Genomic DNA, 23,619 nt, shown 5'->3' with positions numbered 1-23,619 from the left:
CTGCTTCTGCTACTCAAGTGATGGCAGTCGGGACTGAAGGAGAGATGTGGGATAACAATAAATGCCTACACGATTTAGTCCAAGATCTACACAAGGATTCCTCAGTTCATCAGCCCCAGGTGAAACTTATCTCCGAAGAAAAACAACAAAGTTTTACCAAATGTTTTCATACTCCACGTGACCCTCTGGACAGATGTTTTTGCACAGCAAACTCAACATTATAGTTTTGCTAACGAAAAGTCAAATGATGATGATAACAAGAGACACCAAGGGGAAAAAAATCACACTGAGTGGTTGGGAACATTGGAGAAAGGGGGAAAAACAGAACTCTATTGAACAAAACTTCTGAGGAGCACTACTGCAAGCAATTCCTTTAGCACTGGGTACAAGAAGCGTGAAGAACATATCCATGCTGCTCTGTCGAGTGTCCAACTGCTAGAACACTTCACTATGCAAGCATTTATTGCAGCTGAAAATTCATTTCTCCATAAATGTAGAGATTTACCTTCAGTTTCATATAAAACCCACAAGTTGTTGTCCTCTAAACTTCAGCTACATCATGAAACCGAAGACTGTAACCCCCCAATAATAGCCCTGATAACAAGTAAGCCAGAACAGCTATTTGCATATAGCCTTTCAAGTTCTGTAAGGCAACCCATTAGTCTTCGTGTTTCAAGAAAAAATATTTTTTCTCTATATATCTTACAAAATAGCAGCACTACAAATAAGATCAGAACTGTCTCAGTCCATTCCTTTCATGTCTCCCTTTTCCTCCGCTGGCTCTTGACAAACCTTGGCCTTTGAGAACTGTCCCTTATATTAATCTTCCTTGTCAAATTGAAAATACAGCATATATATCTGTGTTTATCTCTATATAGATATATGTATCAATGAATGTAATCGTTCTACTTAGAAGAAAAAAGACGTGAGTCTCAGTTTCCTGTAGAGACGGTTTCAGAAGGTCATTTACGTACTCTTGAGTACATACAGAGCTCCAGGAAGTCCTTTCAAATTTTCTATCCAAAAATAGTATCTGAATACAGGTATTCAAAATTCAGGAATATAGGTATATGATGGGAAAATACATTTTTTTTTTTTTTGTAGAGGACTTGCTCTATTTATGTCTACATATATTAATGCCACAGACATTCAGTAGTCATCGTTATGTGTTTGGACAGAAGTGCATCAGTTTCTCAAGAGCAGAGAGACCTTTAGAAAGAGAGAAATGCAGAAAAGCTACAAGACGTTCATCAGCTACAAAGAGCGAGCCGGAGCTCCCGCGCCTAACAAATCAGGGGCATGCAGTGCTTTAGAAATAACGCTGCCTGCAGACTGTGCTCAAAATAAGGGAAGGAAGATGGTCTGCTTATGCAGTATAGCTGATTGCCGATAAGTACTCGTGCATGTGAGATTGATTCATTCAGCTGAGACAGCCAGGACTACAGTTACTGTCACATTTGTCAAGCATAAGAACCCAGATCTTCGATTCTACCTGACATCAGCAAATACCGGGCTCGCAGCGTGTCCATCAGCGCTAATAATTAAGAGAAGTGCATTCCATTTCCCAAAAGAACATCTGTACAATAGAGCCAGGCTGTTCTCAGAAAGAAACACTCTCAAGTACAATTTACATTTATCTTATCAAAAGAGTTTAAGGGTACTTGGGTGTGCATGCATTTTCATGTAAAGCAGAAAAGATGAGGCAAGCTGTAGGAACATCACTGTTTGATTGAGTATTTTATTTGGAAAGCAAAAATCTGGTATCTAAGGACTCCAATGGAAAATAGGTAAAGAGGAGGAAGAATAAAAAACAGTCCTATACAGGTGAATTTCAGTTATCTAAGACCATTTGATGAGCAGATAATGGGTTGAAATAATCAGAAGTCCATTTGGAGAGAAGAAATCACTCCGCAGTTCTTCAGAGAAGGGCTTATTACCATGAAGGATTTGCAAGCATTACGAGACGGTCAGCTGCAACACCTTGAAATATAGATTTGTTGTGTTTGAGAAATATTCAAAATACAGTCCATCCTCACCAGCCATTACACTGCACTTTCAGTATAAACAAGGTTTTGGAGAATGACAACAAATCCTGCATTGTCTTAGTCACAAATTCACTGCAAAAGTGGGTCCTTTCACATTTTGTGTACAGGTCAGACTTTGCCTCTAACAGTCAACACAATAATGAAGATTTTGCAAAGTTGACTAAAACATTATGTGAACAGGCCTGGCAAGTGTGTGCCCTCCTGTATTTCTCTTCCTGAGGCATTCTCCCAAAAGGGGCTGAAGACCAGCACCCTACCAAGCAGCAATGATCTTTCAGAAGCAACCACTACTGTGATCGTTCTTGAACTGGACTCTTGGGGAACAAACAGCAGAATGGTGTACGTGTTTACAAAGCACTACCATCTCTATTCACCTTTCTTTGAGGCAGTTTCATCTTGCCATCTCTACAGCAAAAGAAGATTCTCTCCATGGGCAGCTAAATTCTGCTTCTACTGCAAAAAAAAAAAAAGTCAGGAAAAGCAACTATTTCAGTGTATTGCTGTTTTTCAATTCAGAAGGTTTTGGGCAGTTCTTTCGCTTGCACTCTCTTAAAAGGGAAAAAAGTTCAGCGTAACCATTAATATCATACGTAATTAAAAAAAACTACTGAGCTCCTCTTTAAACCAAAGAAGAGAGGAACACGAACAGTCATGTACATCCAAAGAAATTAACAAAGACAGATAAAGGGGGAAAAAAGTTCTGCATGTGGCCTCGCTGTGCTGCTCTGACAAAACACAGCTGACTTGAATCCTTTATAATTAATCTTTAAATTAGTGAACCTGATCCTTAAAAGACAAAGAGGGATTCTGTACAATACTGGATACCACACATTGTTAAGTATCTCGTATTACCATGCTCCACTTTTCCGTCCCAAGGTTAAGCAGATTACCATCAACTATCCTACCACCTTACTGTTGTTGGACTAAGTTTTGGTTTATTTTTACATATACCCTTCCCCCCGTTGTTCATCCATAAATATATATAGCCAAACAAAAATATACAGATGCACAAAAAGGAAATAACTGAAGGCAAAAATCCATGACAATGATGTTCTGTGCAATGAAATGACGCATTAAACCCGACAAATGTGAATTTAGACAAAAAAAAAAAAAAAAAATTAGGAAACACCTGATCTATACCCAGCAGCAACGTCCCCAAAAGGAATAATATGTGTTCTTACAAGCTTCTAATCACTGAAATCTTTTCTCATCACATAGTTCTGGTCTCTCTTGATATGAGACAAAGTTCTTTAGGATTCCTCTATGAGACTTACGGAAATGAGAAACAGGTTTTAAAAACCATTTACAATAATTATCTGCATTTTTAGTAAAACAATGCAGATGAAGTCACAGGATGAGTAACACTAACACAGAGCAGCGACTGTTCAGCACACCAGAACTTACAACCACATGTTGGCCAACGGGAACAACCCAAGTGACGTTTTTCTTCTCCATGAAATTCTCTTAACCATAAAAAGGAGAAAGCTTTACTTAAAGTAACTACTAAGCAAGCCTCTCCATACATTTCTGGACATGAAAAAAAAAAAAAGGCAATTGATTACCAACATATACATCTACCTAGAAAACACCAGTTCAACGCCAGACACCGCCTGATAAATGAGAGCCGTGCAAAGGAGTTCCATGAAGCGCAGCCCTAAAAACAGCCCAGCCACGCTCCTCGAACGCTGAGGCTGCCAGCAGAGCTAATAAAATTAATGCTTTGCTTATTCATCAGACATGAATTACAATTACAAATTTATTGCTCTGCATTTTGTTCAAATATACCCTGGTGTACCTTGGCACAAATCGATACTTCGAAATCAGCGGACTAATTAAAAAAGCTGTAGAAAATTAGTACACGGAGTAGCACATCCATAACTTCCCATAAGAAATGATAAACAGACATTACATACCATGAGCAGTGCTTTTGAGGGAAGTAAAAGAATACTCAGTTGGCTTTCCAATAGAGAAAGTGACTTCTAACTGGCTTCCCAACAGCAAATGCATTACTCGAAGATTTCCTCTAAAAACAAGGAAGGCAGCAGTAGAGGCAACAGATCTGACGTCCTACCACAGCACTCAAGTGACAGCTTCTTCTTTTTCAGACTGATAAAATTTGCTTTTGTTAAGGGGATTTGAGTTTCAGCACACACAAATGCCAACAGTAAAGGTAACAGTTACTTTTAATGTGTAAAGTCTCTGTAATTACACAAAATCTAAGGATTTAAACCAAGAAAAAAACAGGAAGGACCATCAGTGTGAAAAAGTGCATGCACACAAACAGGGAGGGTCGGTCTACGCTGTAATTTCGCCTGACATAATTACATGGGAAAATGAAACTCTGGGGAAATGAAACTTGGCTGACAGCATCGGCTCCAAGGACTCGTGCTGGCAATCTTGTGCGAGAAGAGCTTTTGCCACCCGCGCTGCTGGGACAGACAGATCAGCTCTAACACAGAAAGACTCTGGGCAGCATCGAGCCAAAAGCATATTTCACCTTTAAGATCTAAAGTCATCGTTACACCTGAACAGCTTGTTTGAATAACTAATAGCTTGAGTTATTTCATACACCAGGGACTTCCCAAATTGTCCGTGTTAGGACACACACACACAACACAGAGGCTTTGCTTCCAACACTTCTACCCTCCCACATTGAATATGGGGCTGTAGGTGCTTCCATCTCTCGCTATTTTCAGTTTATTTGCCTTGCATATTGAAACTGGGAATGAATGTGTACATACATATAATGTACACACGTACACGCACACACCCTTTGCTGTGTAAGAAATTGATATAAAGGGAATATAAGCGGAAGACTGGGTTGTGGAGATGACTGAACAAGTCAAATGATTGATGGCAGGGGTTCTGTGTGTCCTGCCTTTTCTTCTGAGTTTCAGTTCTCTCCCCAAATCAACACGATGGTCTGCCGGTATCCACAGCTTCCCCTTCAGTATGGAACTAATTTGATGCAATCTCAGAAAGTTACCACATTGCATTCCAACGGGGAAATGTCATCAAAAGGTAGGACTCTGCAAGCCCTGCCCCAAAGCTGCAGATGACTGAGGTCTGAAATCAATCAGTTCAGCAAACAGATAAGCCTAATGCTTCGTCTCCCAGCTGAGCAATTGAATTCGGGAGGGGAGGATCGGCTGCTGAGATGGTAATCTTTGGACCTGAGGATCTGAAACTGCAGCCTCACCGGGAGTCGGGGAACTAGGGTATATATCATTATCAGCTTTCCTTGTTCTTCCCCACACTTAGAAGAACGTTATCAGCTTTCAAAAACAATTATTACTCCCACCATACTAACAAATGTTCATTGGCAGATAAGGCAGACGTTTTACTATGCCCTTCTGTTGATCTAGCTTGTCCTTGTTTCCAAAAGGAAGATTACTTACCAAGGCTTCCTGCTGGTTAGGGCATTAGCTGGCATACTAACAGCTCGTTAAAAACTCCAGACCCCTCTCTAAAGTTAACAGAATAGCAAAAGTTTATGCACGCTTGGCATTGGTAAAAAGAAAATGAAGCTGCCTTTGCCATCAAAAATAGCCAGAGAGCAATCTGTATTTTGGTAAGAACAGAGAACTCGTCTTGCAGTTTGTTCTAAACAAATCTCTGTTCCCGTACTCACGCAAATGGTACCACCAATAAATTCATCATATACAATACACGTGGCCATACAGGTTCCACCTCGATCTATCATTCACTCAGACATGTCAGTGGGGGCCAGGAATATCAGAGACGGGGGTGAGTTCTCTGCAGTGACACAGCTCCTGAGCACTAGGCAGGCTACCTGGGCAGCAGGATGAAGTTGTCTGGGTTCTTAAAGCACCTGTAGACAGAAAAACGAAGGGCTAATAACCACTGTACTGGGATGGGAAAACGTGGGAGTGAAAGCAAATTCCTACACCTTCTACCTCTGCAAAAGATAGAATTGCTCTGGCATACCTCGCTTGAAAAAAAAAAAAAACAGTTCAGAGCTTGAAGCATGACCAGGGGATTCTCACGCAAACTATTACAATTGCAAATCGCCAGTAATCTCACGTAGACTTGAGCAAAAGTATTAAATGCGAATCCATACAGATTTCGAGTCCTGATCTCTTGCTCTGTTTCTATGGTTATAAACATGTGCAGTGTTTTGTGGACAAATACATTGCCTTTATGCTTTACAGCCGGATTAAAAAAAGAATTTGAGAGTACTGCCTCAGGCCTTCTCAAGAGTATCTCAAGTTGCTTAAAAGCTATCTTTGCCAAGTAAAGAGGTGGTTTACACAGGTCCCAAAGAAGTCCTTCCCAGATGTGCTTCTCAAGACAGCATTCTTTACAATCTGGCAGTGCAAATAATTAAGACACAAAGAATGAAAAGGAGGGAAGGTAGCACAACACGTATAACATGCGTGACACTACGGCAAACTTCCCTGCACCACATTTTCGCCTGGATATTGATCTACGGGAGCGCATCCAGAACAATTTAACTTCCATAGCAACTTCTCTGAGAAATAAAAGACAATAGCTATCGGTGATGCAACACTTAGCCACGAGGCATTATGACATTTATGCTGGGAAGAGCATCTGCAAGTTTCTGTCCTACTAAACAACCTGCACATCTCTCTTCCCTGGTAATCAAACACCACTGTGCACTGAATGCTGTTCTTTCAGAAGCTGTGCATTAAGTAACTTGCCTGGGTGACCTTAGATCCTGTAACAAAAAGCTCCCCATTTCCCTCTTCAGAGGTCTGCAATATCCCAGAGACAAAACAGCCACCGATACAGAGGCTCGTAGAAGACTTGTAAGGGACAGAGATAAGACCAAGCAACACTGGTGGCCTCTGCTTTGTGATCCGGCTTGCAGCATCACCTTCCAATTAGCCCAAATAATAACAAAGAGTCAGTAAATTATAGCCATAAATACCAGAAGCAAGATATGTATCCTTGGGCACTTACAGAGCCCAATTACATAGAATAAAAATTCCAGGTGAGGTCCTATTAGAACAACCTAACAACCGAGCTAAATGGCTCTAACGAAATCAAACAGAGCACCTAGGTGTGCTGGTCACTCCCGTGCAAGACTTCACACAATTTTTCTTTCTTTTGAAATAATGTAAAGACACAGATGGTAGGAAAAGTTTGTCAAGCCCATCTAGTCATTAGCACATTTTTAACGAAAACACAAAACTTTGACAACACTTAGCTATTGCAGAGAGCATGAACAGAGCACCCTTGCTGGCTTAGTTCATTTCTTTTTAAACTCTACTCCCACTACCTTAAACTCCTTCTGTCCTTTCTAGGCTGAGCACAAAACAGGACTTCCCTCAAAGCAAAACCAGAAAACGTAGCCGTGAGCACAAGTTCCTCTACCTCTTCACCCGCGCTCGGCAGGAACGTGCCTCACTGCAGAGCTGTTTTCCTCCCTGAAGTCATAAAAAGGGGGAAGGGAGGTGGATTGCACGAGTCCTACAGCATCTGGCTATGCAATAAGACTCTTGAAATAATTTTCTCTGGTGCAGCATATAGCCAACGAATCTGGCAAGAGGCAACTTCAAGCATGTGTTGCTGTGACAGCAATGAATTATCACCCCGGTCTGCAGCAAGATTAACACTTCCAACCTTGGCACGGGGAGCAGTCTGCTCAGATAGCGCCAGGAGCAGCGCTCCAGCACCAGACCTGAAAGGGTGGGCTCCCGGTGAGGGCTGCATGGCGCAGGAAGGCAGGCACGTCCCTGAACTGGAAGCAAACCATTCCCATGGAAAAAGGCAGCAGGCAGCCCAAGGGGCAGGAACACCAAGTGAAACTCAAGGTATTTGGGGTGGGAGGGGATGCAGCGCTAGAAAACAAGGCTGCCCGTGAAGGAGGCCACGCTCTGAGGACCGGTTACAGAAGGGAAACTACCACGGAAGAGCCCGACAGGTTTCTGGTTAGAGCAAAACCACCGAGCATCCAGTCAAACCAACCTGACACGAGGGAAGCTGCCCCAAAAGCGAGCTGCAAACTGCAGAGAGAAACACTCACCGAGGCCATTACTCACGCTGTATTTCAGCATTTGTCAAATTTGTTGTGTTCTGAAGTGCTGCATGCCATTACCTGCAGGTTACGTGCGGCTTCAAGCCACCTCTGGCCTCACGGGAAGGTCGGAGATATTACATCCAAACCAGCTGCACTCGGGACTCCTGCCATCCCGCTCCTCCGGCTAACTGACCACTGAGAGGAGAAACCTCAACACAAGTTTAACATTAAAATAAAAATAAAAACACAGGGAGAAGTGAGGAAAGCCACAACGCTGAAGAAAACATGGTGGGAACTCCTTCCTGCTTGAAGGCTCATCATATTTACACCTCCTTTTGCTTTGCAAAATCGGCAGGACTATAGAGCATGACTTCTAGTCTTTGATCTGGTTTGCTAGATTTTTTTCTCTAGAGGCAGTTATGAGATTCCACCAACCATCAGCCACACAGAGAGTGCAGCTTTATTTTGCTTCATGAGCCAGAAATGTAAAATATTAATGCTGATAGAATCGATTTCACAGATTAAGCATTCTGCAGCCAAGATCTTAACTTGAAAGAAATATTTAAGCCCCAAAGGCTAAGCAGGATGACCTGAAGCGTATGAGTAAGTGAGGGTATGGCATTCAGCAACGAAGAAAACCAAGACAAGAGTATTTAATCTGTTAGAAAAACAAAACCAAAACACCTAACTCACAATTAGGACTAGCTAGATATAAAAGTATGCTTAAAAGTATGCTTCAAGTTACGTGAACAGTCTAATGGGCATCACAATCAGTATGATTTTACGTGGAAAGTAGGATTCTGCATGCCAGAAGGGAAATGTTTATGGTTTCCTTGAAAAACCTTAGCTGAAACACACACCTATACGTACGTACAGCATACCTCTAAACTCTCAAACATGACAACATGAGAGAGAATTAAGTTACAGTATGTACTGAGGATTTTGTGAGCAAGTGGTCGTAATTAATTCCACGTCTTGCTAGGGAGTTCCAATGCCCGGAGATTTGAAGCATCTCATCTCTACACGCAAAAAGTTGGTGAAAATGCCTAGCAAAGAGAAGTAAAGTGAGCTGCAGCAGGTTCTGTAACTGAAGTCAGTTTGGAAAGATCTACTTTGGAAAGAAATGAGGAGAGGGCATCTAGAGCTTCTTGATAGCAGCTTCAAATGATGAAATTAAAGCTGTATTGGTTGGGAAGACCAAACTTCATCCAGAGGGGCATGGCTGCACGTGAAGTGTCCACAGACCAGATTTCAGCGTTCTGGGGCACAGCACCACCATTTCCACTCTACCGCCCTGTAGTGCAGCACCAGGTACATCACAGCATCAATCCACATCTCGCTTCCTGCACCCATGGAATTGCTCAATGAAAATGGATTGCTCAAAGAAAAAAAAAATTAGAATTGGTGGCGGGCTTTTTTAACAGAAACCTTACTTTACCACCTCCACTTCTGTGTGGCGTGCTAGTGTTGAAAGCTCTGTCCTCAGTTCCTCCAGGGCTGCTTTTACCTTATTTCTTACCTTCCTTCCTTCCCAGTACTTCATTATTTCAAGCTAACTTCTGATAGACACGGCTTTAAGTCACTCGCTATTTCCACCAAAGACAAAATGCCAAATCCCAAATTTCAAAAAAGTCCCAGAGGATTACAAAAAGATTGGGCCATAGAGCAAGAGATGCTATTTAGGGAGACAATGACTATTCAGGGAGACGATGTGAGTCACTGCTTTCTGGGGTCCGTTCTGCTTGTAGCTCTCCTCCTGCATGGATAACCATGGGAGCACGGAAGATGAAGGGCACATCCATCCTTCCTCGTCTAGTCCTGCTGGCACCCATAAGGGTCTGGAGGCCAGCAGCTTTCTTTGTTTGTTATTCTCAAGGAATTATGCATTTCTAGGGAACTGAAAGGCCTTCTATATGTAAAGTGGTGTTTATTAGTTTTATTTCAATCAGACACTTGAGTATAATCTTATTTTTGTCAGATTTTTCTTTTTTTTTTTTTTTTTCTCTCCAAGCAATAGTTCAGTACTTTGAGCTACATCAACTGTCTGTGTGGCAAATGCCACGAAGTAAAATCCAGGCTTGACAGCTATTTCAGGCAGCTGGATTAGAAGCGTTATCTGTATTAATGGGGCAACAAGAGTAATGCTTTCTGGGGCAAGAGTATGATGAAACATCAGGTAGTTTGAAGCTCTGAGCTCCGCTAGAAAACATCTACCGTTTGAGCAGTCAGCAGTTGATAGGATTCTTCAAGGTGTTTCACCTGTTTCCTATGCTCACCTCCACAAGATGGAAATCTTCAAATGGGTGGTTTTTTTGCAAAGAACATCTGTGTAGGAGGCTAAGCTGCTGCAGGAAGACCACTGTCTCTGAGCTCAAGGATTAAGAGGGGTGCAGGGGGGAGGTGGACCTGCAGGCCTACCTAGTGCCGTAGCATCCACCACACATTTCACTGGTTTTCTATGAAATTTATTTCAGTAGAAGCTAAAAAGCCAGCTCATGATGTGATTAAGACTTCTGAAACCTTCCATTTTGAGCACGCTTAAAGTAGGCACTCTCATGCAGTAACATGAAGGGTATTTTTGAAAAAAGAAAACCCATCAGTGTTTATTTACAAGCTGCTTTTCTGGCTATTTTATAGATACCAGCATTTTTCAATAGTGGGGCAAAAAAAAAAAACAAGGTAACACATCAGGTAATATTGTAGTTGCTCAATATTGTGACATTTTTGATTTGATTATCTGTACAACCTATGGAATACACCGTTCTGCAGATACAAGAAGGAAACCCAGAACTGAGAACAAGGAGGCACTAACACATTCAAACCATCTCAGGAGTTGCATGCCACACTGTGCATCTCCTCACCAGCAGGTCCACAGATGCTCATCCAGTCCCTTGATGGCTGCTCCGGTACCAGAGGGATGAGACCAGCATGAGCCTTTGCCCAAGGATGTCTTGGTGGGGCTGCAGGGCACCAGCACCTCTCCTCCACCCCAGGATGGGTGCGCTGGGGTTTTACTGGAGTGCTGCTATTCTCCTGCTGTCTCCATCTGGCATCCCAGTCCCTCAGGGCTACAGCCAGCTGGCACAGTTTAGAACAGCCTTCGGGCTGCTCTAGACTACACAAGGGAGTAGGCCAGAGGAAAACCAGTACCATAAATAGCTAATTTACAATCCCATTATCCCATCATCCTCAACTATATGCAGTATGAGCTAGCCACACGCCCCGTGACCAGATGCTCTAAACAAAAATAATAACAATAAAATTAAAAATTAAAAAAAAAAAAGTTGAAACATCTTAACAGAGTTTGATAATAAGAGACAGAAATCTTAACTTAGAGACAGGCCTGTTAATAGGGAAACAAGTGCTCATAACTTGATTACTCAGAAAAACACTATTCATTTCATTAAATTAAATGCAATGTGAAAAGTGGATTTTCTGTAATAGCTGATCACAAATTACAGGCATTCTACACTCTCCGGTTCATTTATTTTTCACAAGGAAACCGGAGTAGGAGCGCGTTATTTGCATAGAGGGGTAAGTTCCCATGACTGCAGAACACGAGACACGTGTCAGACACCGGGCTCAGCACACGGCAGCACCCCCGTGAAAGCACGCCGCACCAGCGATAGCAGGTACCATCACGGCACCTTTCAGCTGGAGTTAGGGACGAGCCACGCTTTACAGAAGAGACAAGGAGTACGTGGGGAACGTTCAAACAGGATCTGTCAGCGGCAAAGTCGGGAGAAAGGCTGCAGTCGCACGCTGCAGCAATTGCGACTCGAAGTGCCTTGAGCATCCTCCAAGCATTAGCACTCAGGTCCTCTCCCATCACCCAGGCGTTGCTCCCCGCCAGCTACCAGCTGTACAGCTGCTCGTTCAGCCCCACGCTGACACGCAGCATACAGCCAACCCAGATGAAATGGTATTGAGAGAAAAAAAAAGAAAAAAAAAAAGGTTTTTTTCATCCTTATCTGTTCCTCTTTCTGGTTCACAGCACAACCACACCAATATGATGTAGTGAATGGCGTGACAGCAAGAACACGCTGCCCAGAGCACGTCTCTTCACGTCTCTTGTTCCTCCAGTAAGTCAAATGCTGCCCTGCTACATCCCTACTGTATCTGAAGGGATCTTTCTGCCCCAAAACGTGTGCCAATTCACATGTTTGTGTCTCACAAAGACCCAGATATTGCTCGCTTTTACATTTTAACTCGAGCTTTTAACGTCTGTCAGATTCCCTACCTTGTGTTTTCCTGCTTGATGTCATCTTCCTGTGTTCTTTTTACCACTGCTTAAAACAATTTGTTTGCACAACAGCTGCAACCTGCAGGGACAAGGCACTTCCAGAACTGCCTGGCTTTACAACAAATTGCTCTAACACGGTTGTTCTTCAGGTTAGTGCAAAACGAGTTCTTCGCTGATTGCTTCTTCCTCTGCAGTCAGACTTCTGCAGTATGCAGCTCTTTACGAGAGGCAAAGACCCCACCTCCTACTGCCTGAAACCTTTCATAAAGGGCCTGAAAAGCTCGCATACCAACCATGACACGTCCCTGTGAGCTCAGACACATGTTCCCTTCCCTTAAGTTTCCTTTTTGCCAAATACTTAGCCACACGGATGGACAAAAGATTTACTTAGCATCGTAAAGCAAGCTCGCTAAGGCTCCAGGTGTATTTTTATTTCTAAACCTGGCACTATTTCACAAACGTACACTGCTACTCCATAGAATTATGAATTTTGGTACCACTCCACTTTGTGACTCAGGCCCCTTCAATTAGCAAACAAGTGATTGAGAGCGACTCCTCTGCACGTGCAAGTCTGAATCGATCTTGGCAACTGAATCAATGCAGAAAATTCTAAGGAGATAAAGAAAAGAAAGTGAATTTACTGGGGGCAACACTAAAATTAAACATCAAGAAAAGTCGCAAGAAGCAGAATTACCTGGCAATGAAACAAATCATTAAGGGTAGTATAAAATTACGCTGGACGAAGACTAAGACCAATTTCCTTATGGAATGACCTCATATAACAAAACAAAACCTTGTTCCTCTTTACACGCAACTCACAATAACTGCTGAAACTATTTTCATTCCCTTTTCTATTCTGCTCTCCAAATCACTGTTAAGATCATCCCACTACCATAACACAAACACTGGAGTCAGGAATGCCCCAAGAATTAACAGTGTTAACAATGAAAAATACCCGACAATTAACCTGGGGGGGGGAAAAATGCCTGTTAAGTGAGCACGACTAAGGTCAGCAATGTACAGAAAACAATCTACATGAGAACTTCACCCCAGTAATTTTCTGCCCAGCAGGAGAGCAAGCCAGTTTAAGAACATAACAGGGCAGTATTATGGAGATAACCAAGCCCAGCGAGGCAAAGAAAAACACATAACCCTAAGACAAATTCTGCATTTGTCACCAGAGGGCACAGGGTCACAAAACCTCACCTACCAGAAAGGAGGTATCGGAATGAGTCAGCTATCTCAGCTGTCTTAGCTTATAAAGCTGTCATACATCTGGTGTGAGATAAATCTTACTTTTATTTGCCAAGCATATTCTGAAGAACATCCTTTAAAATCTCACTTGCGTGCAATAACAAGTCTGAATGCACAGGACAGGAGCCCAAACTGTAACTCTGTCAAGTAACATTAAGTGGTTCAAAGACACAACGGGGATGGGAGGAATCATCTCTATTTTTATTGCAGAAATTATTGGGAAGAGGGCGAGGAAGTGCAATAATAAAGGTTATATAGATGCCGTTTTCGCTCTCTGTGCCAACACACTGCACTAAGACAACCCAAGTTTGTATTTTATGGAAAACAAAAGCCCTTTACAAACAGAAACAAAACATACATATAAAAGCCCTGACATTATATTAAAAAAAAAAAAAAATCTGATGCCAAATCCCAACAAAAAGCCTCCTTAGATGCATGAACTCCTGAGTGAAAGGCAAGGCAATCACCACAAATGGAACCGAGCGCTTTATACTCCGTTATCCACTTAGCTGCAACCAAGTACTACCAGGTCTTTTGTGTGTTTAAGCAAAAGAAATATTTCTTATTACTAATTTTGTAATTTTCACTTTTTACAGTTCTACATATTGCTTTCCAACCTGTGGATTTGCATACACATGGATGAAAACAACTAGTTTAATGCACCGGGGCATGCACTGCAGCACAGAACTCCAGGCGACAGCAATAATGAAAAAGACAAAATATTCTAATAAACTGAAACGTAGATTAACCACCTCTACTAGTTAAGTCTACTGAAATACAACTCATGGAATAAGCACAGATTCCTACAGCCTACATGTACAAGCAGAAGAGCTCAACTGGGCACGGAAACCAAGCGCCACGCTGCAGGAAGAACGGGGCTGGGAGCGCGGCGAAACGCAGGTTCTCTTCTGCACTTACTATTAAGGCAATGTCACATTTAGCCAGCTGCTTCTCACTGCCATGAAGAATACGAGGATGTTTAAAATATTTGGCATGTTTTGTGTTGTCAGAATTTGTTACAGTACACCAGAATTTGCCCTGGCCCCAGTGTTTAAGCTAAAAGAGATACTGCATTTGTTAAGTGTGTTGAAAACAACTTTTGTTACCATGCCCACTCTTTTTTTTTTGTGTTTCACCTTGCCAAATACACAATTTTTTAATTCAGTGACAGATTTAGTACACTGTAGACCTTCAGAGGAGTATTTCCCAGGGATAGGCTGACATCACCAGCCATGCACAAGGCAGACAAGAAGAGTCATGTTAATTTCGAGCTTCATTAAGCACAGGAGAGGAAGAAGGAAACAACAAAAAAAAAATCTTTACCAACTTGGAAAAATCAGCAGATACTCAGAAAAAAAAAATCAAGAATTTTTAAGTAGTGTTACACATAGCTGACAGGCTTTCAAAAAACCTTGACTAAAACTCTACGTAAGTAAAGAACTGAAAGAAGTCTGAATATTTGCTTTATTTCGTGCACAAAAGAATGTGAGGAGACAGGCTGTTTGCTAATCAGTCACCTACTGATAAAGTGAATCTCAGGTTACCCGGAGTCAGTTGGTGTCTGGTAACAGTTCACTCTACCGATCATCAAATAGGTCTTGAGTAGATAAAACAAGTCTTTTTCTTAAATAGGAGATAGCGACGCAGCAGAGACTGTCCTGGCACTGAAGTAAACCAGGCGTCACTCCGAAGTTGCTCTGCGAGTTGCATTCACCTGGTACCACTATTTGGAAACGTGTTTTGAAGAGAACAGAGGTTAACTTTGCAATGACTAACTCGTTACAGCCTTGATTGTACTACGAGCTAATGCAGCGAAGTTCTTATCTTGAATTAAGCAGGGTGTACATAAAGGACTGCCAGATCGATATGCAAAAGAACACCACTACCAAGACAGAGCTTTCACCCGGTCCAAATACATCCATCAGCTTCCAGAACCACTTCTGCCCAGGGAAGGTTCCCAACTCAGCCCTCTCGGATAACATCTGGCTCTCCACGCACTCCAGCACTGCTTGCTGACAACACGGGCCAGGCTAACAAAATACACTGTAATGCTATCGTAGCATTTCACTCACTTAGCTTCACTGCCCACAGGTTAACAAGAGCCTGGAGACAGCTGCTCTAGGCAGCCCGCGCTGTCCAAGCCCAGAGAGGCTCTACCAAAGATGACTTTTTTTTACAGTACATTTCTAGTGAATCCAGCAGAACGCACACAGGTCACCTTCAGATTGCCTTTGCTGTGATGCCACTGACGGATATAAGCAGGAGGGTGCATGCATCTCACCTTCGATGCTGCCATATGCTACAGATCCATCAGAAGTACTTGGAGAACCATGAGAATACAAGAATTAAAAAAAAAAAAAAAAAATACAAGTTGTTATCAGCCATGCCTTCAATTTCATCTGGCTGTTAAGAGCACCACATCTCCGCATCTACCAGGAAATAAACAGGCGGCAAGAAGTCAACCATGCAAAACCAAGAAAAAACCATGGGTGCTACGTTTTGTGAGAAGCACAAACATTTGAACTGAAATAATCCTTTTCTGGTTTAAAACAGACCAGCCACCACAAAGATTCGCACAAACATTTGCGACAGCGATTGTTACAAAGCAGGACCCGCAGAGCACATCCAAAGGAAAACAAACTTGCTTTTTTTTTTCCCCTCAAAGACTCAAGAAATAGTAAGCCAGGAGAAAGGCAGTCAAAGTTGCAAGCAGGTGACTTGCACCACCAGTCTGTAGCATTTACCCGCTGATTTGTTACTGCAGCACTAAGACAGAAAATCCTCAAATGAAAGAAAAAGGGTAGAAGGTTTAGAACTGATCTGCAGCCCTGGTTTCATGTTAGCGCTACAGATTAAGGCCTGAAACAAAAATGAGGATATCAGCTAGCCTTTGTTTGGGGTTTAAAGCTTTGATGGCTTAAAATAAAGCTCAGCAGATAGTCCAACAAATCAAGCAAACCCATTCTGCTCTGCTCACCTTCGCGCTATGAGCCGTCATTCTGGTTTTAAAGGTTTCAACATTTTGGGTGTGTTTTTTATTATTTTTTTTTAAGCAAGTAAGATCATTGACTTCAGACAAAATTAAAGAGATGCTACAGCGGCCTCCCAGAAAACAGCCTGGCTGTTAGGAAACCTTTACTCCTGATCGGACTATATAGAAAAAGAAGCAGCTTTCTTCAGAGGAAAGTCGGGGGAAGTCTGCGTTTCCTTTGCCCTTTTGTCTCTCCATCCCTATTAAAAAGGAACAGAACTACTTACTACTCATGAATCAGCCTCAATGATAAGGAACTGTGTAACCTTTGGATCAGACATCTGACTGTAAGTGCTGACCTGGGAGGGTGGGCACATGCGTTCCGCTAAGTCCTGATGGTTCGGATCCCACAGCTTCAGAACTGGTACTCGTTACTCTGAGTTCATGGCACAAGGCTAATTCCTAACCTTCGGCCAATAAACCAACCACTTCTTTAAAATCCATGGTACAGGACACAGAGCAACAAGAAGAGGAAGGACTTTTTGCAAGGCTCTACTGTGTGCAGAGCTAAAATCTAACACCTGGGCACTCTTGCACCACAGGCTGTGCCTTCACACCCAGAGGAAAGAGAACATTACCTTCAGCACGTTTAAGGACCTTTTTACTCCTTACAGGTTAAGGGCTAAGGAAGGTTGTTTGTTTACAAAACCGGAGGCTTTCTGAATAATGAAGCTTGCAGTTGATTTTGACACTTCTTACGGGCCTTCAGGGAGAAGGTGGTCCCCACAACACATGGCAAGAACATCCTTCCTGAGTGAATCAGATAGCTCACACAGGCAGCCAAAGCGGAGCGTGCAGCTGAAAGAGAGACATGCTTCTCGAATCCTGGAATCCTCTTTCAAATTCTCCACGGGATTTGTAATCCAGAAGTTTGGTGCATATGCTAAAAATGTTAAAGAAAAACAAGCTAAGATTTCCTTATTAATTTAAGAAATAAAAATACCACGTCTGAGAAGGCAGCACAGCCTGGTAAGGTTCTTTGCCCATCTGTTATGATAAAAAGCAAATTGCCTCAGCAACACTTCCCTGTTCCTGGACAGGTACGTGAGGCAAGGCTGCAAGGGAGAAAGCAAGAGAGCAAGCGTGCCTCAACAGGCATTCGAGGAGAAGGTCACTTCAGCAAGAACTTAACCCATCAACACAGACTGAACCACAATACCTGCTACTGGAAATATGACACAGCATTTACTTGCTAGATTATGAAACTTTTCCTACTCTGAAAGTTAGGAAATGAACCAAAGCCATTTTGGTTTCAAGTATCTATGAATTAATTCTCTGTGAATTATTAGAAGAAAGGATTCAAAGTCAGAAGAAATACCTGCAGAAAGATCACCACCAATAAAGCAGGATGTTTCTGAGAGCATCATTGGCTTGCAGCGTCCATGTGATGGAAGAATAATGGAAAAACAACAGGAAGAAATACGCTAGAACACACCCACTACCGAAGAGAGCGCACAGCCTGGGACAGGCAATTGTGCTTTGGTCTGTTGTCAGAAACACAAAACAGTCTGAGATTTCAGGCAGGACCTTGTCTGTACCACGGTCATGCTCATGACTAGCAGATCACTTCATCACAACATCAAGCACCTTTTCAGAGCAGCGATGTAAGACCCATTCAGAACCAGAAGGGCAGCTTGCCTCCAAGGCAGGAGGCCCAACTGCTGCCGTTCAAGTGCTGAAGCCATTACTTACCAGCTCCCAGACACAAAGATGCATCTACATGTCTAAATGTTCTCTGATGGGGACCAGAAACCGTTCAGCACTGCAAAACAGATTTTCTCATCTGTAACTGCAAAGGAATAAGCAAAGCTTTTCAAGTGTGACTCTACAGACAAGACAGAGAAGCTGACGTGAGGGGCTGGCAGTAAGTCTTTTTAGCATCCTCTGCCTCTTCCATAATTCCTGAGCAGGGAGCAATGCTGTCAAATTTAGGGACCTCCTATACAGTGTTACTGGGAGGTATTTTCTACATCAAAATACCCAAGGTAAAGCCCATGACCTATAGAAGTTGATGGCAAAGCTCTTATTCATTAAACAGATACTACCACAAATTAAAAATCAAGGCTTACTGGTCAAAGTCCCAAAGTCAAGACAGTCAACACTGATTTTGTGCCACTTGACATACACCTTCAGTGCTGAAAGCTACTTCCAACTTTTTGTCACCATTATTACAATTTCAAGACCGAGTCTTCTGATTTCTTCCTCTACCTCTTCTCCTGTTCCACTCCTCAAACAATCTGAGGCTCGGGTTTTGTCTTCACTTCTGCTTTACCATCAGCAGCACATCTACACCACGGCAAAGCCTCTTCCTACTAACAGCACGTAGCACGACTGCTGCACTTACTACTTTGGCCAAGATGCAGGGAGGCAAGCGACAGCTTAGCTCCTTGATGCAGACACAACGATGCACCAGCCTGAGAGCTGAAATCCCACGTAAGCAATGCTTCAGAAGCAAATACAGTCCTGAAACCCTTCACCAGCATTCCAGCATCTTCACAGGTATACTCGTATTTACCTCTCGCTTCCGATTGAGAAATCAAATCTACATTCAGGAGATAGCTTTCCAGCTACAAACAATGCTCTACAGCTATTTTATTTAAAACCCTGGATGTAAAGCGTGCTGAACTGAGAGCTAAAGCCAATAAAAGGCTATTCGCAGGAAAGGTACGTATTAAAAATGAATAGCAAACAGCAAGCAGTGTTAAAATGGTCTTCCAAATCATAATGCAGTAAGCAGCCTAAGTAAAGCGGGAGGAATGGACACTTTCTGCCCCCTGCAGTTTCTATTGCTATCTCGATTTTTAAGACAGCCTTAGGAGGGATAGGTGGTACATTAGCATTCCAGAAACCTAACAATTTAACATCTGGCTACCTAGCACCAACAGCCAAAACATTTTTTTATACCTAGGTTCATTTGAATCACAGTTAAATTAATCAACGTTTCCTATTAATGATCACCTAGCTGTTTTGAATGTTTCCTGCGGTACCTGACCGATGTGATTGTCCCTGGCTTTGCAACAGAAACGACAATCACCTCCCACCAAACCTTTATTTGACTTCTTCATTTTGATTAGCATTAGGAACAGGGATTCTCGCCAACACACTGGTACTCTCAAGAAGTCAGGGACGTGCCCCTAAAATGTACACACACACACGCCCTATATATTATATATAAAGAATGTATGTCTGTGTACATTTATAACCCCATATAAAGGGGAGTGGATTTTCTAGTTATTAGATTGCAAATATTCCTCAAAACAGAAGATGCTATTTATGAAATTTTACATTTAAAGCTGCAGGGCACACATATGGAGGAAGATTTTGGTAAAGAAAAAAATCTACAGGAGGTCTCATGTCCACATACAGGAGAGTTAAGTACCGTTACTGCTTAAGCACTTTCTTCAGTCTTTATGAATGCAGACTGGGAACTGAACCCCAAATTCATCTAGCCAAAGTCTCTCTCTGTCTGTGATCACTTACTCCCACACGTTTCAGGCTGGCTGAATGCAAGAATCCAACTATTTTCAGGGTGAGTGGTAACCTGCTTTAAAAAAAAAATACACATGCATTTTTATCATATACTTGGAAAACTGATGTTTTCCGTGAGATGATAATTTTGAAACAATCTTGTTCTGCTTTATGAGCCTGACCGTACAAAGAAGTAAAGACGAATTGAGAACAGGCCGATTACAGTAGGAAATTATTTATTGCCAGCTGATTTTTAACCAATAATGAGCGCATCACTACTGTTAGATTTCATAAGAAAAAAAAGAAAAACTGTTGCAGCATACCAATGATATGCAGGCTACAAAGGATGCTCCATACTAAAATAAGAAAGTTGAAGTGTTAATTTCACTGATTAAATGCACCTGAGACATCTTCTTTCCTCACCTAGATTTTTTTATTCCAAAACACGTGTATTTTTCCTCTATTTAAGCTGTTAGCACCCCACAGCATATCACCATTTTTATTTTGACATACTGAAGGTTAAATAGAGCCAGACGTATACCACTATACTTCATGACCTTAGTTTGCAATGGATTACATAGGTTGAAAACAACTTTGGTGATGTTTTGCGGGGTTACCAACTGAATGACTATACTTAAAACCTTTCTCCTGTGATCCAATTTTTTCCCCTTAAAGTAAAAAAGGGACAACTGGATTGTCCTGAGAACACAAACTGAACACAGGAGAGCTGTGAACTGCCTCACCCCTGAAGACCATCACTGACACCATCACCGCTTCTGTTAGGAATAACGAGCACCAACCAGGAGCAGAAAGTTTTTCATGGCTTGCTTCACCACCAGCAGGACCTGGGCTGTCCCAAACCCCAACTTTTCCTACGCGTGGCTGCTGCGCTCCCCTTCTGGGCCACGAACACCATCACCGATAGAAATCTGCAAAGTCACTTCCAAGTAAAAACTAGTTGATTCTCGGGAAAACAGCAGCGAGGTGAACAGTTAAGGGGCATCCTCCAGCAACGTGCATTCGGCCAGGAGCTGAATTTTCAACGATACGTGGGAAAAACCCCGGAATCCCCTCAATTCAGGAGGATTTTTCCCTCCTGGTGCCTGCCCTGAGCACCCACACGCCCCAAGCACAAACTCCCCTCTCCCTTTTCATACCCTACACAGCGGGCTCCTTCCCCCAAACCCCGCTGCAGCAAGAATCCCCTTTCCCTAGGGATTCACCCCAAGGAGCAGCGCTGGATTTTGAAAAAGGATAAAACATTTTAAAAGGAAATAAACCAACCCCCCCCCCCAAAAACCACCCACCCCACGGCCATTGTGCCTCGAGGCTTCCCCCCCACCCCCCCCCTAGAAGCACACACCGAGGCCCCACAAAGCCGGGCCGCGGGCCGGCCGTGCCCATGGCCCCGGGGCTCCCCTCCCTTCCCTTCCCCTCCCCTGTTGGCCCTTCCCCTCCCTTCCCTTCCCTTCCCCTCCCCCGCCGCCGGGTTCCGGGAAGCCTCCGGTGCCTCCCGCACCTCCGGGAGGCGGCGGCGCTGCGGAACGGCCCCAGCACGGCTTGGAGGGGGGGGGCGAGGAAGGGAAGGGGGCAACAAGAGAAAGGGGCAACGAGGGAGGGAGACCCCCGAGGGGTGAGGGGAGGGGGTCGTGGCCCCTCGATACAACCCCGCTGCCCCCTCCCCCGGCCTCATGGGGAGGCAAGAGGGGGGCTCGGGAGCTCCGTGGTCCCCCCCCCAAGCCCCCTGAAGGAGGGAGGGGAAGGTGTAGGGTTAATGGGGAGGTGGGGGGGGGGGGGTGTGAGCCGCCCCCCCCCCCCTCCCCCATGGGTACCTTTCGCTTCCTGGTCTCGGCCGAGCCGCTCCAGACGAAGCACTGGTAGATGGCCCGCAGGTTCTGCTTCCAGTTCTCCACCTTGAAGCCGGTCACATGGCAGCACCCGGCCGCCGGCGGACTCATGTCAGACCCCCCCACATCAATCCGCCCGACGAACGGGCCGGGCCGGGCCGGGCCGGGCCGGGGGGCAGCGAGCCGGCCCCTTCACCCTCCTCCTCCTTCCTCCTCCTCCTCCTCCTCTTCCTCCTCCTTCCTCCTCCTCCTCCTCCTCCGCAGCGCCGGGCACGCGTGTAGCCCCCCCCCCCCCACCCCCCCCCTTTCCCCCCTCCTTCTTCCCCCGCCCTCCTCAGGGGCTCGGGCCCCTCCCGCCGCCTCCTGCCGCCCGCCGCCCCCACATAGAAGCCCCGGCCCCCGAACAAAAGCGAGGCGGCGGCGGCGGCGCTGCCTCACACCACACACACAAAGATGGGGGCTCCCCTCAGGCGGCCCTCTACCTCATAGAGGCCGCCGGGAGGGGAATAAGAATTATAAAAAAAAAAATAAAAAAAAAAAAAAAAAGGGGAAAGGGGGGGGGGGGGGGGGGGCGAGGCCCCGCCCGCCGCCACCGCCGCTCCCCTGCAGCCGCCCGCCCGCCCGCACGGGGCCTGTCTCTTTAAATCGCCGCCCCCCCCCCTCCCCGCTTTGCTTCCTTCCTTCCTTCTTTCCTCTCCCCCCCCTCCGCCCGCCGGGTGCGCTGGTCCGAGCCGCTAAGTCAACCCAGCCCGCCAGGCCCGCGGTGGGATAGACCAACGGGGAAAGGGGGGGGTGATCGGCCCCGCCGCACGGGAGGGAGGGAGGGAGGGTGGGAGGTGGAAGGGGGAGGAGCGATGCTATTGGTCCGCCCGCCTGTCACTCCGCCGTTGAGGCTCGCCTCATTGGTTCGTTTCCGTCTCCCCCCTCCTCCCTACCTAGCGTTTCCCCCTGCCGGATAGGGGCGGGGAGAGCTCGTCTGACTGACAGGCCACGCAGCCAACGGAAAGAAGAGGCAGCAACTCCGTTTAGAACGCTGCCTTCGGATTGGTTATATCACCCGTCAATCGCACAGCGAGCCGCGAGCCGATTGGCGGAGAGGCGCGGCGGGGGCGGTGCCGCTCGGCAGCGGCAGCGGCAGCCTGCGCTGTGGGGGCAGCGGCGCTGTCACATCCGCCGGGCTCGGCCTCGGGGCTGCCAGAGGGGAGCGGGGCCGCGGGGCGGGCAGCGCCCGGCTCCCCCCCGGGGTACCCGGCCCCAACCGGCGGTGAGGTGCCGGGCACGGCCCCGCATCGCCCTCAGGCCCGCCCGTGCCCCCCCTTCCCTGTTCTAGTGGAAGAAATAAAAGCTCTGTGTAACCAAAAAGGGTGTCATGTCATTTCTTCCTGTCAGTGACTGCACGGGGAAAGGGGAAAATGGTGAAAATTTATTGAGTTTTGGGTCTGTAGGGAATCTGCGCAGAGTTCCGAGTGTGGGGGCTCCACGGGCTGCGGTTAGGTGGTGGCAGAGTGAGGCAAACGGGTGGGAAATGAGGCAAAAGGGTTGGGATTGAGGCAAAAGGATGGAGAATGAGGCAAAAGGGTGGGAACTGAGGCAAAAGGATGGGGAATGAGGCATAAGGGTGGGAAATCGGGCAAAAAAAGGGGAGTTTTCCCCTGATTTGTGAGGAGACACAGGAGGCTGTGCTTTGGGGGACACTAGGCTCTCACAAGCCCTGGGAGGGCTGTGTG

The 23,619-nt window shown here is 44.9% G+C and overlaps 1 protein-coding gene across 4 annotated transcripts in view; it reads right to left on the bottom strand.

Moving 5' to 3' along the window:
• The window catches only part of USP22 (ubiquitin specific peptidase 22), a 98,455-nt gene extending 76,378 nt beyond the window's left edge, over nt 1-22,077 (bottom strand). For all 4 annotated transcript variants that reach the window (XR_014618871.1, XM_084295651.1, XM_084295653.1 and 1 more), the window contains exon 1: nt 21,878-22,077. Coding sequence is in view for 3 of the 4 variants with exons in the window: in XM_084295651.1 (XP_084151777.1) it covers nt 21,878-22,003 (126 nt within the window). In the remaining variant the exon portion in view is untranslated. The remainder of the gene's footprint in view (nt 1-21,877) is intronic.
• Nucleotides 22,078-23,619: the final 1,542 nt, after the last annotated feature.

The sequence above is a fragment of the Netta rufina genome (genome assembly GCF_964035555.1).
Source record: "Netta rufina genome assembly, chromosome: 15".
Lineage (NCBI taxonomy): Eukaryota > Metazoa > Chordata > Aves > Anseriformes > Anatidae > Netta > Netta rufina.
The sequence above is the reverse complement of the archived record's forward strand: the minus strand, read 5'-3'. Positions and strand labels throughout refer to the sequence as shown.